The following is a 17,799-nucleotide window of genomic DNA, read 5'->3' on the forward strand; positions in this document are numbered from 1 at the left end:
TACGACAAACTTATATTACTTTTTTCAGTTGACGTTTAACTTTTAAGAGATCAAACATGTCAGTTACGTTAATGAAATACACCAAGAAACATCATATAACCTTTCGTTCAAATCATTTAATTCGTTTTTTTATCGGTCACATTCGATTTATTTTAAAGATCGTTTAAATATTCAAACACACTTACAATACATTAGTGTGTTTTATTCAACACCCAAAATATTCACTAAAAATAATTTATTTGGCAGAACAACGTTTGCCTGGTCAGCTAGTTATAATATAAAATTGTCTTCATAAACAATTTTCGTATGAGACTTTTTCACCACCTGAAAACAAAAATGTTTTTAATTCAAATAGAATGTTAATTTGATATAGAAAAGCTAATTTTCATTTATAATTTTAATTTTGAAAACGTTCATTCCGACTGAAAATCAGCTATTCGTTGACGCTCCCCTAAACTAGTAAACGAAGCACAATGCCGCCAACGCGGATCGCTGTTTTGAAGAAAATAAATACTTTTGATGTTTGAGATGTTGGCACCAAAAATATGGCGAGTGTCATACAGCTGCTTTTTTATATTGCTTTCTCTTTTTGTTCTATTTCCTTGCAAAAGCAACTGAAGATGTTCGACACGAGATCCATTTTTTTTTTCGTGAAAATAACACAAGATTTTTCATTATCACTCAATGCGCAGAATAGAAACTGAGGGCGTCATTTCACGGTGAAAACGAAATAAAGTCTATATAACCTTAAATAAAATTCATTTCGTTTTTATCGTGATGTGGCAATTTTTCATGACTGTTCCATGCGAAAGCAGAACAGAATCTGATGCTATTGAATTGCATCACGGGAACATCAAGTCGAATGCGGAAATGGGTGCGAATATTCTTCCGCTCGGACGCATTCACACGCAAACAATTTTTCATGGCTGTTCCATGCGAAAGTAGAACAGAAACTGATGCGAGTAAAAGTACTCACGCCTTGCATCTGTCCGCCATGGTTTTCCCAACACTAATGCAAGCGAGCAAATGAAATCACAGCTTGCATGTATTCGCTATGACGGTTTCTCCAGGTGCCTAGATTTTGCGTCGGTGTTCAGGAACACATTGCGATCACCAATCATCATCAATGAGCTAGATTGTTATGACTTCAATAGCTTGCTTTCAAAGCAATTTTTAAGCTATTGAAACGTTTTTTAGACCAATAAGGCTAGGCGCAAATTGAGAAGCGTATAGCGCTCGTAAGCGAACGCGAGACTACCAACACGACTCATACGTGCCACAAACGTAGCGTGGTGGAGCGCATATTGAGTCGCAGTTTGGTGTAAATAACATGCCACTCGCATACAATGACTGATTAACACAGAGTTGCGCGATATATTTATTTACTAACACAATCACCCGACTAGTACAGCCATACAGTGTCAAACCCACGGCGCTATATGATTGTTCACCAACACAACTACCACAATCGGCATGACCAGCACGAGAAACTGTGGTTCAGCCACAGCGTCGCGCGAGTCGTGTCTCACGAGCGCTCCACCATCTCGCGTCATCTGGCCAATTTGTGCCCTTCTATCTGTTTTCATTAGCCACAAAAACAGGCGCTATATCGCGCCAAGTTACTCGCGCTATATGCGTCTCAATTTGCGCCTTGCCTAAGCGACAATCATACAACTCGTTGACATTTTATCTTTCGGATGAAGTGATTATTATACCACTCCATTCAGCCGGTAAAGATGTATTAACGTTCAAAACCTTGTAGTCCAGCGTCACTCTCTCGCTTCCGAAACTTTGAACTTACACCCCGGTACAGAAATGAAAGACATAGTCCTACGTCAAAAAACAACATCAAAACAACATCAAGCTCAATTGCCTATGTTGATATTCTATTTATAACTGTCCCACCATGTTTTTTTTATAGATCCATATCGAATAAGTCGATTAAAGTAGTTTTGAAGAACGAACTTATTCTCAAACAAATAAGAAAAAGTTTACCAGAACACGTTTACACCTTGTTAGCGAATGCCTAATAACAATGAGATTTATATTCAGCGAAGGTGTTGCATATCACTCATTTCTTCGTAGAACGATGTTTCTATGCATAATCTTTCGGAAAAACACAAAAAATATTGTTTGTTCCCAGTATATCAAAAAACAACATCAAGTTCAATTGTCCCATGTTGATTTTCTAGGCATAACAGTGCCACCATGATTTTTTAAACCCGCAGTCAAGCTTGATTGATTCAGTGGGGGGAAATCATCAAATTTCATTAAGCAATAGTATAGTGCTTATAAAAACCCGGTGTATTGCTAAATTGAAACGCTTACAACTTTTAGTAGACAAATATGCGAGAAAACTTTGATTGTGTTTTTCTCAGTTGCTGCTTTTGGAACATGGGACAACTATGCGTATAATGGCAGTATACTCGATGCAAAAAATTGAATTAAATAATTTTATCGTCAAAGTAACAAATTATTCTTGGAGTTCAATTGTTCATTGTTGAGCCCAAAACTGACTTTCGGTTTGCGGTGCGATGGTTGTTTATCGAATAATTGATCATCAAAGACAAAGGGGTAATTTTTCATTCAAACTAAAATATCTCTATATGGAATGGTTTAACAGGAACGTTCTAGGAACCAAATGAAAGCTGGTTGATAAGGTTAATTGGATTTGCTATTGAGTTGGGTCGCAAAAAAATTGTGTTAGTCCACAAAATCTTTGAAAAAACAGAAAAAAAATCGATTTTTCATTTCTTCTCGGTATTGTTGTTCACTACACCTACACACACCAAGTTAAAAATATGTACGTAAAATATTATAATGTCTGAAAGTTGTAGCTTCAAAATGATGTACATCACATCGATATGCGTTGATTTCTTACGAAGATACAGCATGTCAAAAATGACTTAAAATTTCCGACATCGCACTCTGTTCCACCAATTTTTTTGTCGAGTGTATATGATACGATTATATGCAATTCTAGACTCGATTATATACAGTTTGAAAAAAAGTTTTTTTTATATTTCAAATATGAAAAATTTCAAGCAAAAATGTAATATTTCAACGAATACTAAAAATGCTTGCGAGGAGGTGAAACATTTCCAAGTGCCTGTTAGATTTCATTTCCAAACCATCTTAATCCTATAGTCTCAGTTTAATTCCTATGAAAACTCTAGCCGGCATTACATTGGTTAATCGTTGTACTCACATTTGTTTCCGCCAGTTCTTGGTAGTAGGACTCGCCGCTACCACGTCGGGATCCAACGCACATGGCACGCCGCAGCAAGCTGGAGATAATGGAACAGAGGCCACATCGTTGCATCACACCATCCACGGAACCCTGGCGTGAGTTGGTGAGACTGGTCGCGGTATCAGTCGTCGTGGCCGTCGCGGTGGTCAGACGACCTTCCGACGAGATGACCCGGGATCCTTTCGATGCGGCCACTTTGGAAGATTTTCTTGGTTTCTTAGCACCCACCAATATACTAAACTATTTCAATGAACAATACCGCACCACTTAAGCACGAAGCCTCGAGGCTCGAAAACAACAACATCGACTAATTGGTTGCAGGTATTACAAACATACATACACACACATACACAATCTGTAAGTGACAACAAATTATGTTAAATTTATTTGCTTATCCACAATTAATTTTGTAACCACTTGTAAACCACTCATAATACACGCGTACCACTAGAGTCGCTTCTGCCTCTGGCGATCGGTTGTTTTATTCAGCTGTCGACCGGTTTAACACTCGTATTTTTTATTTGGAAACTCTCTACCCACCATTTACCATGAGAGAGGTTGTTATTTCGGATGATACATTTTTCGGACCTTCTTTTCGGCGTCCGACCGCTCACATGGACATGAACGTAGGGCAGGAATTTACGCGCCCATAACCACACCGAAACACTCACACTTTGGTAAATACTTATTTTTGATTTCACATCATATCATCACCACATCATAATCAGACGAAAAAACGTCGACTAATTATTGAATTTATATTCTCACTGCTGGCGGCACCCCCTTTCTGTGACGTATCTGTGACGACTGCAGCTGCTATTGCTGTTGTTGCAAAATACGGTAAATTTGATATAGTTCTGACATTCGGCACCAACTAGTTTCCATACGGCGGCGACTGCTTGTAGAATATATTTTTCACAAAAGTGATAGCTGTTCGGGTGCTACAGAATGAAGAGAGGAGTAATGATGATATTTACGTCGGAAGTAATCATGGTGATGGTAGCGGATAATATTCCATTTCACGTTTATCGCCAACAATGAATTGAAAAATTGCATTCAATTTGAGAGAATCAAAGAAAACAATATGTTCAAATATTTTATATTGATCATATTGAGCTATTCCACAGAATCATCAATTCTTATAGAGTATTTTTCTAAAATTCGTAGAGTGTAGAGGGGGAAATTTTGTGTGCTCTGTATACATTATTGGAATAAATAAAGTGCTTATCTTACATTCAATTGAATACCTCAAAACTTTATCATAAGCGAAAGAATATTGCTGCTTTTTCAGCGAAGTTTTCAGCTCTGAGATCGATTTTTTTTGAATACCTTATGCAACACCACTTCTTACCTGAATGATTTGGTAGCTCATTTCCGATTAGAATATTTTACAGTTCGATGTTCGTTGGCAGTCATTAGAATTGATATTTCGCATATTTCGCCTTTCGCATGGTACAAGTCCAAGTACCTTTCAACTAATTGTGGTGTTTTTCAGAAGATTTCTCACGAGTACGCAGTGTACAATTTTTGTAAGAGATTATTTTACCACATGTCGAAAACAAAGCTCTCGCATTCGCATTCAACACTAATTTGGATTGTGTCACATTTACCCGAAACCCACTCACCCGAAAGACAGTTACCCGAAAGACATTCAACCGAATTACATTCACCCGAATGTAACAAATACCCGAATGCGACATCTACTCGAATGTAACAACTACCCGAACTGGCGCTTTCCGAATGCGACATTTGCCCGAATGCAACAATCACCCGAATGTATCAGTTACCCGAATGTAACATTTACCCGAATGCGACGTTTACCCGAAACAAGGATATATTCGAATAATACACAAACTTTATTATTAGGAAGGATTTGTACATTTATTTCTAATGAGTTTTATATGAACATAATATTTGTCTTGTACGTTCATTTCCATTCAAAAAGTATTTTTCGTGGGTAGTGCAATTTGTAAAATAGCGACGTTGGATAAAATCCTTTTCAAAATAATAAAAAGTGAAAGAATGCAGTTTTATAACGAATAATGAATTTTATCCATTCATATGGATGACGCAGCCCGTTTACTTAGAAGAAAGCTGACAATTTTGGTACATAAGTATTATGGCACTGAACAGCAATTTTTATTATGAACTTTTTTTTTATAATAAAATTTATTCTGAGATCATTGTAATGGAAGCGAAGTCTCCATTTAACGTGGATAAGGTATAAGGTAACGTAATCCGAGTCGGCCGCCGGCCCGCCGTCGGAAGCGGCGGCCTCTCGCAAGCAAACCACTGTTCCACCGATTGCCCGGTTTGTTTGAAACATAGGAGACGATCCTCTAGTTAGGACGGTATACGTTAATCTGGTGCATCACGTTTGTAACCAGGCGATCAAAATGCATGGCATGCATAAGGATCTAAAGGATCGTCTCCTATGTTTCAAAACAACCGGCGGGTCGGCGGCTTGGTGCCGCCTCGGTTCCTTATCCTCGTTAAATGGGGACTTCCCTCCTCATTACATTAACCACAGAATAAATTACATCACGAAATAATAAGTTTATGATAAAAACTGCGCTGCGGCGGTAAATATGTACGTACCATTTTTTTCTTATCAATTCTTTTCACATTTTCATGGCATTGATGCTTTAAATTTTTTATGTGAAAATTACCTGCTTAATCTTCGGAATATTCCATAACCCATGCTCATTTCTGAATGATCTCTTGGTCTTAAAGAGCCATACGGAAAGGAAAGAGGACAGTATGCCAATTGTGCCTACACTTATTTCTAAAAATGACACAGTGTTGCAGAGTGCAACAAACGAAACAATTTCCGAAATGATAACTTGTAAACTTTATTACAGAGTTAAAATTTTCCTGTAAATAACATTTGTTTCTTGGTACATATTTTTTAGGTTATTTAATTTATGCTTACGTTTTACGTAATTTATGCTTACCTTTACGTTGTGTAAATAGGTACACCTGTATATATCAACAATTAGTAGGCTATTTTGAGCCATTGATTATATAAAATACCTCAAGTTCGGGTATCTCGCACGACCTTACGGAATATAAGTTGATCAACCTATACCTGAGCGATTAATTTATTATTATTCGAATTCTTATAACGTTTTATTGATTTCTGACTTACTTCAAGCTTCAAGCTTCAAACGGAATAGGATACAGTAACTCGAAGAAATTTGTAAATTGAATATAAAGAATTCAGAAACTACTCTAGTAATCAAGCCACGTTTTTAACTATCTATTGTAACTTTTCTGTTTGTTAACCGACTAATTTTAAGGTTTGATCAAAATAAGGTTGAACCCTTTTTAAGGCAGAGGCGATATATTTACCACCAGCAAAAATGTTGCTTATCTTCCTATGTGAGTTATCAAAGGTGTCCTAATTTGTTGAACTGGCAACTAAGGAGGTATGCCTTATTATTATTAAGAAGAAAAATAACGTTTGTGTGACATATTTTTTCTTGGCGCAACTATCTGTCAAAAAATTGGCCAAATTTGAAAGAAAATTTGTTACTCCGTGAATCTTCATATTTTTTTTTGAAAAGAGGCAAGAATCTGTTTTTTTTATGGGGAAAATATTCCCGCTGCCCGCGGCGTGTTGAACTAGTTCCTTCTTTTTTCAGATTTTCATGAAAAATGCCGCGCTATATGAATGAAAAAGATATTGAAAAGACACTGGAGCAGATTTTCGGCATTCCCGATGATGGCTCAGAAGACGAATTTGAGTCTGATGAGACAGAAGAGTTCAACGTGAATACAATACAACGGTTACTTGAATCAGATGATGATTCAAGTAACCTTTTTTTCAAAATTCTCCTGCTCATTTGAATTCTACCCTTAATAATAGCTCAGAGTCAGGTACATCTACAATAGCACCACGTTCACGATTAGATAACTCGCAGCCAGAAGAGCCTTTGATAGTACAATCATCATCACCCTTAGAACAAGAATTGACTGATGAATCTGAATGTGAATATGAGTCATGGGGGAAGGATTTCTGGACATCCAGGCCAGACCTCGATGAATTTGATAAGGTGACAATAAACCTCGGTATTTATTGAAAGGAAAGCACGTCCATTAGCGCATTTCAAACAGTTTTTTAGTGATGAAGTCTTCGATTTGATTGTTACTCAGACAAACTTGTATGCGGAGCAGCAGAATATAAAAAATTGGCAGCCTGTTGACAAACACGAAGTGAGTGCTTTTTTGGGCATTTTCATTATAATGGGTTATCATCTTCTTCCACATATCGATTTATATTGGTCATCGAATCCTGGATTTCGTGTGAATGAAATAGCTGAGGTAATGACAGTAAAACGCTTCAAAAAAATTTAGAGACTTTGCATTTGAACGATAATAGTCAACAACCAAGTAGAGAAGATGTAAATTTTGATAAATTATATAAAAATCGTCATCTTATATCCTTACTTGGTCAATCATTCCAAAACAATGGCTCTAATTTCTCTTCCCAAAGTATCGATGAGAGCATGATACTATTCAAAGGAAGGTCCAGTTTGAAGCAGTACATGCCGCTGAAGCCCATAAAAAGAGGCTATAAAGTGTGTTGCTGTTGTGATAGTAGCATATATGTATAACTATAACATTTATACAGGCAAAACAGGACAAGGAACAGAAGACGGTCTAAGGGCTAATGTCGTAAATAAATTGTCAAGTAAATTAGCACAAGAAGATTCCAAGGCTCATGTTACATTCGATAACTTTTTTTGCGACTTTTCTCTCATGCAGTACTTGTATGAAGAAAATATTTATGCCACTGGAACAGTGAGAAGAAATAGAGCGATTTTACCTAACACAAATAGAAACGGCAGAAACAAAAGTCTAAAGTTGAAAAAAAGTGAGTTTAAGTGGAGAAATAAACAAGATGTAGCATTTACTGTGTGGCACGATACTAAAGAGGTTTTATTGTTGACAACTGCGTTTCACCCTAAAGTAGAAGTAACTTCTGTACACAGAACGCAAAAAAAATGCACCAGGGAGGCTGTACATTGTCCTAGGGTTATGAAAGAATACACCAAAAGAATGGGCGGTGTCGACCGTTTCGACCATGTGAAGGGGACGTATGCCAATCGGAAGGAGAAGTAAACGCTGGTGGTTGCGGATATTCTACTTTTTGGTGGACGCAAGTTTGACAAACTCTTTCATTTTATATTCCCTAACATCGAGAGTAGAAAAGCTTACCAACTTAGAATTTCGGGTGGCTGTTGCCAGAGGTTTGATTGATGTCTATAGCAGCAGAAAAAGAAGATCAAGGTTGCCTACATACATCTGCAAGACATCACGCATAGCATGCCCAGAGGTTTATCAAAAAAGGGTAAATGCTGTACCTGAAGAACTGCGGTTTGTAAACGTAGGTGATCATATACCGGCAGAGTTGGAGATTTACCGTCGCTGTAAATTGTACAGCACAAAGGTCAAAGATAAGCGTAGCAAAATAAAATACAGTAAGTGTAATGTCCCTCTTTGCATTACGCCTTGTTTTGCACAATTTCACAGAAAATAATGTCACAAATTTAGCTTGCATGGGGGTCTATTGATGGGTAGTGGAAATATTTTTACCACCTATTTTCCAAAACTTCGAAAATAGTTAGTGTTTTTCTTTTATGTTGATTTTTGTTATACAGCCATTCCATGCCAAACCGATATAGTGGCTCTCAGATTTTCTTCAGAAGCGGTAGTTTTGTTCTTCATCGCAAATTATTAGACCCGCTTTTTTTTTAATTTTGTTGTTAGGGTGACCATTTCCTTTTTAGGGTGGTCCGAAAAATAAATTTTTACACATTTTTGCCAAAAAAGACTTTTTTCTAAAATTAATCACTTTCGAACCACTGGACCAATTCAGATGTTCGACATATCAAATTGAAGTCAAAGTCAAAAAAGAAAATTCGAATTATGTTTCGTTATTATTGATTTTGGTTGTTTTCCATAGTTTTCATGGTCTCGGGACCAAAGGTGCTATATTTTTTTATATTTTTTCTGGAAAGCTGGGGATTTTTCACATAACATAGCTAGAAACCAGGAAGGCGTTTTTTTTCGTTTTTAAGTTATGATTTTTCGAAGTTACCCGATGGTCCAAAAAATCATTTTTTCAAAAAAATTACTTTTTTCAAACATTTATCACTTTTGAACCACTGGATCATCGATCATCTGAATCGGTCCAGTAGACCAAGAGCTATGATTTTTTGTAGTGGAAAAATGGGAAAAATGATTTTTCCGACCACCGGTTAACTTTGAAAAATCATAACTCAAAAACGAAACAAAAACGAGATATTTTATGTGAAAAATCCTCAGCTTTCCAGAAAAAATATAAAAAAATATAGTGCCTTTGGTCTCGAGACCATGAAAACTATAAAGAAATACAATCAATAATAACGAAAACATAATTCAAATTTGAATTGGTCCAGTGTTCGATAGTTATGAATTTTTGGCTAAAATGCGAAAAAATTTATTTTTCGGACCACCCTAAAATGGAAATGGTCACCCTAACAAAAAAATAAAAAAATACGGGTCTAATAATTTGCGATAATGAACAAAACTACCACATTTGACGAAAATCTGAGAACCACTATATCGGTTTGGCATGGACTGGCTGTATAACATGCCAATAATATAAGCGTAGGTTATTTTATTCCTCTGAATCCTTCTGCCTTATGAAGGGTTAAGTGTGTCAGTTAGATCTTATAGCTGGTTCGAAGGTGCGTTGCTACACGAGGGGTGTCGCAACACACAGCAAAATCTTCAACATCTTTTTCGAATTACCTCATTTTTCTTCATATTTTTGTTGCTTTTTCATGTTATTTTGCTTAAATCTTATTTATCAACAGGAGATTTGACAAAACTCATAATCTAATTTGTCGGAATTTTTCCTTTTTCATTCAGGTAAATGTCGCATTCGGGTAAATGTCACACTTGGGTAAATGTGCTTCGGGTAAGCGTGTTTCGGGTAATGGGACACAACCCTAATTTGATACGTGATAATGTGTACGGGAATAAGGCCCAATGCATACATTTATTTGATCACTTGAAAATAATACTATTCGCGACTTTCTTACAAATAAAGTACGATTGACGAATAAATGGAATATTATCTTACGTTACCTTTGGAAAGCGAAGTCAGTGACGGCAGAGAAGAAGAATCTGTGTTCATATTGGACATATCGCTAATCGAATCAACCAAATGTACTCGGTTCTGCACTACGATCATACCAATCCTGCCAATCATTCCGAAGCGCGTATCTCATCTCAATGCAGCACTTTTTTCATGTTTTTAGTGAATTCTGCGAGGAGGGGGATTCACTGCTGCCACTCGAACTGTCACATGATACGAGGTTTCGCGACAAAAAATGCGTAAACAAGCACCACTCTAACGGATATCATGCAAACAATTATCCCACACACCCAGCTGTTACCGCTGGTTCCAGTCTGACACACCCATCGCCGCCACTCCCTGGTACGGAATCTGCGGGGAACCTTACTGATCTGCGCAGAGGAACAGTACAGAACAAAAAAAAAACTAGGCAAATTATACAGGTTTACCTTCACACGACATTCGACCGCGAATCGCGAATCGCACACACGTCAACCGTCATCGGTATAAATCATCATTCAACTCGCTTTTATTGCTATTATCATTTCGCGTCTTCTGTTTATGTACAGCCGGTACACATTTCGGCAAATGTGGGAATATGGTTTGTTTATTATTAAGATACACACATGTGAGTTATTTGAGTGGTGCGATTAATTGCTGTATATGCAAACAAGTATATCTCGTTTCGCGAGTGAGAGAGCTCAGGCATTTGTCGACACGGCGCTCGATGGAAGTGCGAACGCTAATGGATGGAGGCCATTCCGCGCCAGGGCGTGTCAATGTCGTAAAACGCGGAAATTGTACCAATTGGCCTTGACGGCCTATGACTCTAAGGAACGCACCAAGCAAACGTGTTATCAAGAACAACTCTCTGCTTTTCTCACATCAGGTTGAATAACAACTCACAAAATGCAGTGGTGGCCACTGCATTGACCTACAATCGAATATAATCCATCATTGCCAACCGCACCGATAGACAACCTATATTTTGACAATATACAACCAGATATAACCATCAACAACCATTCCCCAGAGTAGCGGGGAAAGGCCTATTTTTAACGATGAAAGTTGGAAATTGAAAGTAATCCGACCGAGGCAAGATCTATCGGGTCATTCAACGAAACCCTGCGCGTGTCTTGCCTGAACCTGAACCGATCCGAGCGTGGCGCGTGCAAAATGATTGGACTATTTTGTTGGCACCAACAACTTGTTTGGATCCCTCCATTGCGGATACTTGTTTGCTTGCTCTACGCAGCATAAGTTTTGCCACCATGTCTCCATAGCAGTGTGCCTTCAAAAGCCTGTTCCGAACTCCGGAACTGGAACACACACACACACACACACACACACACACACAGACACAAATCTTGCGTGGCGTGACAAAAATGCAAATTTTCCATGGGCGGCATTTATTTGCCTTGAATTTCCATAACAGCCCCAGCGTCTGAAGCCCCCGAGGCAAGCATTCCGGGGTCCGTGCGTGTAGTGACTTGACCGAAGAAAGGAACGCATAAATCATGGCGCTGCGTTGAATCTCGGCATTGCGCGGCGCGATTGTTTGTGAGAGAGAGAGAAAGGTGGTTGGTATTTTCCGTTCTGTGAAATGTTTGTATTTCGAACCGAGGAGAAGCACATATTTGGTACGTCAAGAACATGGGCGAAGAATTCCAAACAATAAACTGCCACCAAGACCAAGTTATCAATAACGTGAATGATTTATGGTACGGCGGGTGGACGAAGTGGAATTCGTTTATGAAACGAGAAGACTATTTTCATTACTTCCTGACAGACAAAAGTATCTCGTCAGTCGGTTTGCGATTTTTATAAAGCTCAGTCAGAAAATATTTAAAAAAAAGACGGGGGTTATGACCAGTTATAACATCTACAATTTTTGGCGACAATTTTTAATAGATCATGAAACCGACTGACTGTTTCCACCGTGGAGGTCATTATAAGCCGAATATTAGCCAATGGCGTCATTGAGAACAATTTCATTGTTTTTCAACACATTCTCCTCCACTTTCACATGCGTTCGAAACTCTTGTCAAAGTCATTTTTCCCATCCGGTGCCGAAGGTTAGGAGGAACGTTGTTTTTGAAGCCATCATCTGTCGTCAAAAATTGGTGTCATCCAATTAACAGTTTGAGTATGTACTTAAGGAGAGACCCCTGTCTGGAAGGTCGAAAAATAATGAATGTTCGTGTTTTTTTTTCGGATGTTAGGAATAAAGTTAAATGTTCAGGTATTTTGGTTATTGTTTTAGGTGTTTTTCCATTTGATTATTACGCGGCCATTTTGGAAAATAATATCAGCTGTTCTTCTTCTTCTTGAATGGCATTAACGTTCCCTGTGGAACTTTTGCCGTCTCAACGTATGCATTAACTAGCGTCATTTATTAATACTTAGTTGAGATTTCGTAAGCCAAATAACACGCCTTGAATGTATACTGAGGGACAAGCTCTTGAATATGCGTAACCACAATGCAAGTCGAAGGAAATTTCTTGGATGAAAAATCCCCCCGGCCAGAACGGGAATCGAACCTGAACACTCGGCATAATAATGTGAGACGCTAACCACTCGGCCACGGGTGCACTTGAAATCAGCATCAGCTGTTCTACAATTTGTTTTTTTGACAATTGACTGATACTTCTTTTACTTTCCGTAATTTCATTCTGAACACATAATCTAGGGTGTTGTATAGGGTAAATGATCTTGGTTTGTCCGTTTTAGAGTGTTTTTATGCAACTAGTCGAGCAAATCGATTTTTCTTCATTAAAATCACATATAATCGATACGAGTTTGGATTTGTTGGAAAGCCCCAAGTCTCTAGTGGCGAATACTACCATAAGACGTTGAAATTGTTAAAATTTTTATGTTTTTTAACGATTCCTCAAAGAGAAATTATAATCATGGTTTGTCCAAAAAAAAGTTCATGGTTTGTCCGGTTTCAGAAATCACCATTTTTGAATGAAAAAATTCGGATTTTCGAGTGGATGTTGTATTTATCATTGTTCGAATTTACTGTCGTCATATTGATCCATTCATGATTTAGGCTTTCTTTAGATAATTGCCTTTTCTTGGGCAAGTGTTCACCCCAACACACCCAACACCTTCTGCTACGCACGAAGGACAACATAAACAAACTGCAGTGGTTGTCATATAAATCATGTGGAGAAAACAACATTAGTGAATTGGACAGCTCATGATCAGAGTTGTGGTCATCGAAAAGCGTTAATTTAATTTAGCTATGTAAATCTGATACGAATGGTGTACAAGAATGGTGTTTACAATATTTATAAGTATTATAGTCCAGAAAAGGTCTGAATACGTGCCAAATAATCATCCGGTTATTGATTAAAAGGTAGCTCAAATGAGGGGCGCATTGACACCAATAGAAGGTGTATTTTATAATCCTTTAAAACATGTGAATCCGTAAAAATTTACTATAAAACTACTGTAAATCATTAAAAAGACAATTTTATTATATGTTTTGAAACATTCGAATACCTGAATTGACAAAGCTGTGCTGAAATAGAGCATTCAAACAATCTTCAAACGAAATTTATAATTTCTTTGCAAATTTCTTTCAGGAAGTATATACCACATTTTCCGAAGAAAATCGCGATGGGGACTATTTTTTATTTCTACCGGAATATCCAAATGACATATCGGTAAACTATCTTTCACAACAAGAAATATGCATTAAAGAAATTAGATGGAACGAAAGGACTAGAACCTGACGGAATAGCACCTATATTCCTAAAGAACCTGGCTGAGGAACTCACCCTTCCCTTACATTGCATTTTCAATATGTCACTACAAACTGGAATATTCCCAGAAAAATGGAAACAATCTTTTTTGGTACCTATCTCTCAATCAGGCGCTAAATCTGACGTACGTAATTATCGTGGAATTGCCATTATCTCTTGCATTCCTAAACTACTCGAAGCAATAGTGAATGGAAGAGTCTTCCAACAAGTAAAGAATAGAATAACGTGAATGCAACATGGCTTCTTCAAAGGCCACTTAACTGCAACTAATCTGTTGGCATTGGAGACTTTTATTTTGAATGCAATGGAAAATGGCAAACACGTAGAAGCTCTTTACACTGACTTCAGTAAAGCATTTGACCGCATCGACATTCCATTACTACTCTTCAAATTGCAGAAAATTGGAATGGAACAAGGGCTCTTAAACTGGCTGAATTTTTATCTAACAAATCGTGAACAAATTGTTCATTTTCAAAATTCTCTCTCAAATCCAGTAAAAGTCCCGCTTCGGGAGTCCCACAAGTCTATCATCTTGGTCCTCTTCTTTTCATTCTGTACGTCAATGACATCTCCTTCGTTCTCAAGCGTATAAATGTACTTGTGTATGCAGACGACATGAAGCTTTTCGCGGAAATTGGTAGTGAAAACGACATCGAAGCATTCCAAAACGAAATACATGTATTCCATACTTGGTGTAATAAAAATCTACTAAAACTGAATGTAAAAAAATGCAACTCCATTACATTTAGCAGAAAAAATCATGTACCAAATATTGTAATACGTCTTGGAAATCAAGATGTAGAGAAATGTGAAATAGTTAGAGATCTAGGCGTCTTCCTGGACTGTAAACTCACATTCATAGAACACTACACCTCTGTAATCAATAAGGCAAATAGTGTGTTAAGCTTTGTCATACGCTTCTCACATAACTTTCAGGACCCATACACAATGAAGCTTTTGTATATCACAAACGTGAGGCCCATTCTGGAATACTGTAACATCGTTTGGAACCCGTATATGGCCGTTTATGAAGAACGCATTGAGTCAGTCCAGAAACAGTTTCTCTTATTTGCACTCCGTAAGTTGAACTGGACCTCATTTCCACTTTCATCATATGAAGCACGTTGCATGCTTATAAACATCCAAGCACTAAAGGAACGCCGTAAATTTGCAATGCTTTCTTTTGTTAATGATCTAATTTCGCAACGAGTACAATCAGCTGAATTGCTGGAAAAATTAAATTTCTGTGTACCTGGGCGTCAACTAAGAACACGCAATTTGTTTCTAACCAAAACATCCAGAACAAATTATGCAAACAACGCTCCTATCAATCGCATGATGCGTATATACAATCAGCACTGCGAATTAATTGAATAAAAATTAAAATGAATAAATAAAAAAGTGGACAAACCATGATCGTATTTTCGACTGGACAAACCAAAATCATTTACCTTACAACGAGGCAAATAAAATGCAGCACAAAAATAACCCGTAACTCTCAAAACAGGAATAGTACATAAACAAGCACCAACTCTTGAATGAGCGCTAAAATAGAACAGAGGTTCACTTCGAGAAGTATGAACACGAAATGAATAGCTTTCCCTCGTTTTAGAGGATCCCGCTTATAAACTGTTCGCTCATTTTTTTTTTTTTTTTTATCTTCGCTTATTTTTCGTCGGCCTATTTCCGCCACTTTAGTGCCAATCACCGACATCAGGGAAGCGACTCCACCTGTTCCTACCTATCAGACTCAACAACTCATGAGCCGGGCCAACTTCTTTTACTTCCCCTCCGAAGGAAGACGTAACCAGAGATTTTTCGCCTCAGAAAATCCCAACGACGCCAGCTGGGATTGAACTGTGTTCGCTCATTGTCAGCCCCTATTTCTGAAAACATGCAAATATATGAGAGCTGGTACACTGGAATGAAAGAAGTAAAAGCAAGAGCAAGATTTCCATGCTAAATTTTGCATCAGAATATTGAATGTCATCCAATAAAAAAAAAAAAAGATAAATCAATAGCGGGCTCTGGGATTGAACCCACGATCGATCACTCAATAAAAGGACCTGCACTTGTGCTTAAGCTTGCGTAAACTATACACTTCATAGTTACTCTCCGTGGTTCACCTGAACTATAAAAAACATACATTGAACACAAAAAAAGGCGCTTGGGAGTACTTATTTCTTCCTGATTTTTATTTTCATTCTTCCTGACATTTATAATTAATAGTTGACAACCCTGCTTACAAGTCCACCGGGAGAACATCGCACCAATGTAACGAACTGACGACATATTTTGTGGCTCAATTGTGTCACGGATTCTCAAACATTTTACATATTAGAACACTCGGAGGCGGATGGATTTCATGAACAACCTAAGATAAAATTATTTAACATATTAGAACACCCGCGGTGAAAGAAAATCGTTGGGGGTAAGCGGATGCACACTCACTCATTGGGGTAATTCCATCAAATCTTCAGCTCATGAGTTAAAGTTGTCTATTGTCTATTGCTTGTCATTGAATTATTTCTCTCGCCCAATACTTGTAAATACTGGAATCATCACATTTTTTTGACGTAGAACAACGGGCCTGATTCTCGAATACACTACGAATACACTTCACGGTGAAAACGGTATGAAACGCATTCGCGATGACAACGGTACGGTGTCGACATCTGGATGCGAGATTAGTTTCCCACTAAATTTATCATTATGATATCAAATTATCTTCAGATGAAATTTTTGTATGGGATTATTATACCACATGAAGAAAACAAAGTTTTCCACTCACATTGAATACCAGTTTGATACGAAGAAGATAATTTTCATTAATGATTTTTTATTTGAAAAGTGCTCATTCTGCCTGAAAACTCATCATTATCTTCGATGCTTCACTAACTCGTAAAACGTAGTTCAATGGCGTGCCGTTCATTTCGTTTCCACCGTGAAGTGTATTCGAGAATCAGGGCCAACGTCTTTCATTAAGAGTGCCAAATCAGAAAACAGGTCACGTTTTTATGAAATAATGCTGTTAACTTTGTTTCATAAAAACGTGACCTGTTTTTTGATTTGGCACTCTTAATGAAAGGCGTTGTTCTACGTCAAAAAAACTATTTTTGATAACTATTTTTGCCGCGAACGGATTTTGGCGATTTGCATACCAAACGAATCGGAATTTCCCTAAAATTTACAATCCCATGGTGTGTAAATGGTTAAAATTCATGAAAACTATAAGCGTTTCCATTCTCCCATACATTTGTTCTGTCCATTCGTGTGCTTTCCCGAATAGACCTGTCAAAAACGGGCAACTTATCGACGAGCAACGAAGGGGAAATCGTAAGATTTAAAGTCTTCGAAAACAAAGGGAAAACAAGAAGAATGTAGGGGAATTTTCGCCTAGAGTATAAACATTGTATCTCGCTGAGACAAACTTTCATTATTCGTGAGGACACCGACTGAACAACATCGTTGCTGAGCGAGCTGGACAGTGAGGAGTGGAGGAGTAATACGAGGATAAAGTAAAGTTTTCCAAGGGCCTTTTTGAAGGTTAGAGATGAATGAACTGAAGAAGTTTAAAGTTTCACATGTCTTAGTTTCGGATTGAGCTGTGGACGCGACCAAATTACTGACTCGCTGATATCTCTAGCATTGCA

At 37.7% G+C, this 17,799-nt stretch overlaps 1 protein-coding gene across 1 annotated transcript in view; it reads right to left on the reverse strand.

Moving 5' to 3' along the window:
• Nucleotides 1–17,799, reverse strand: part of LOC129767730 (uncharacterized) — a 428,772-nt gene that overhangs the window by 395,784 nt on the left and 15,189 nt on the right. The window contains exon 2 of the mRNA XM_055768886.1: nucleotides 3,209–4,191. Within this exon, the coding sequence (XP_055624861.1) occupies nucleotides 3,209–3,322 (114 nt within the window). The 5' untranslated portion in view covers nucleotides 3,323–4,191. The remainder of the gene's footprint in view (nucleotides 1–3,208; nucleotides 4,192–17,799) is intronic.

This window comes from Toxorhynchites rutilus, chromosome 2, assembly GCF_029784135.1.
Source record: "Toxorhynchites rutilus septentrionalis strain SRP chromosome 2, ASM2978413v1, whole genome shotgun sequence".
In the NCBI taxonomy this organism is placed as follows: domain Eukaryota; kingdom Metazoa; phylum Arthropoda; class Insecta; order Diptera; family Culicidae; genus Toxorhynchites; species Toxorhynchites rutilus.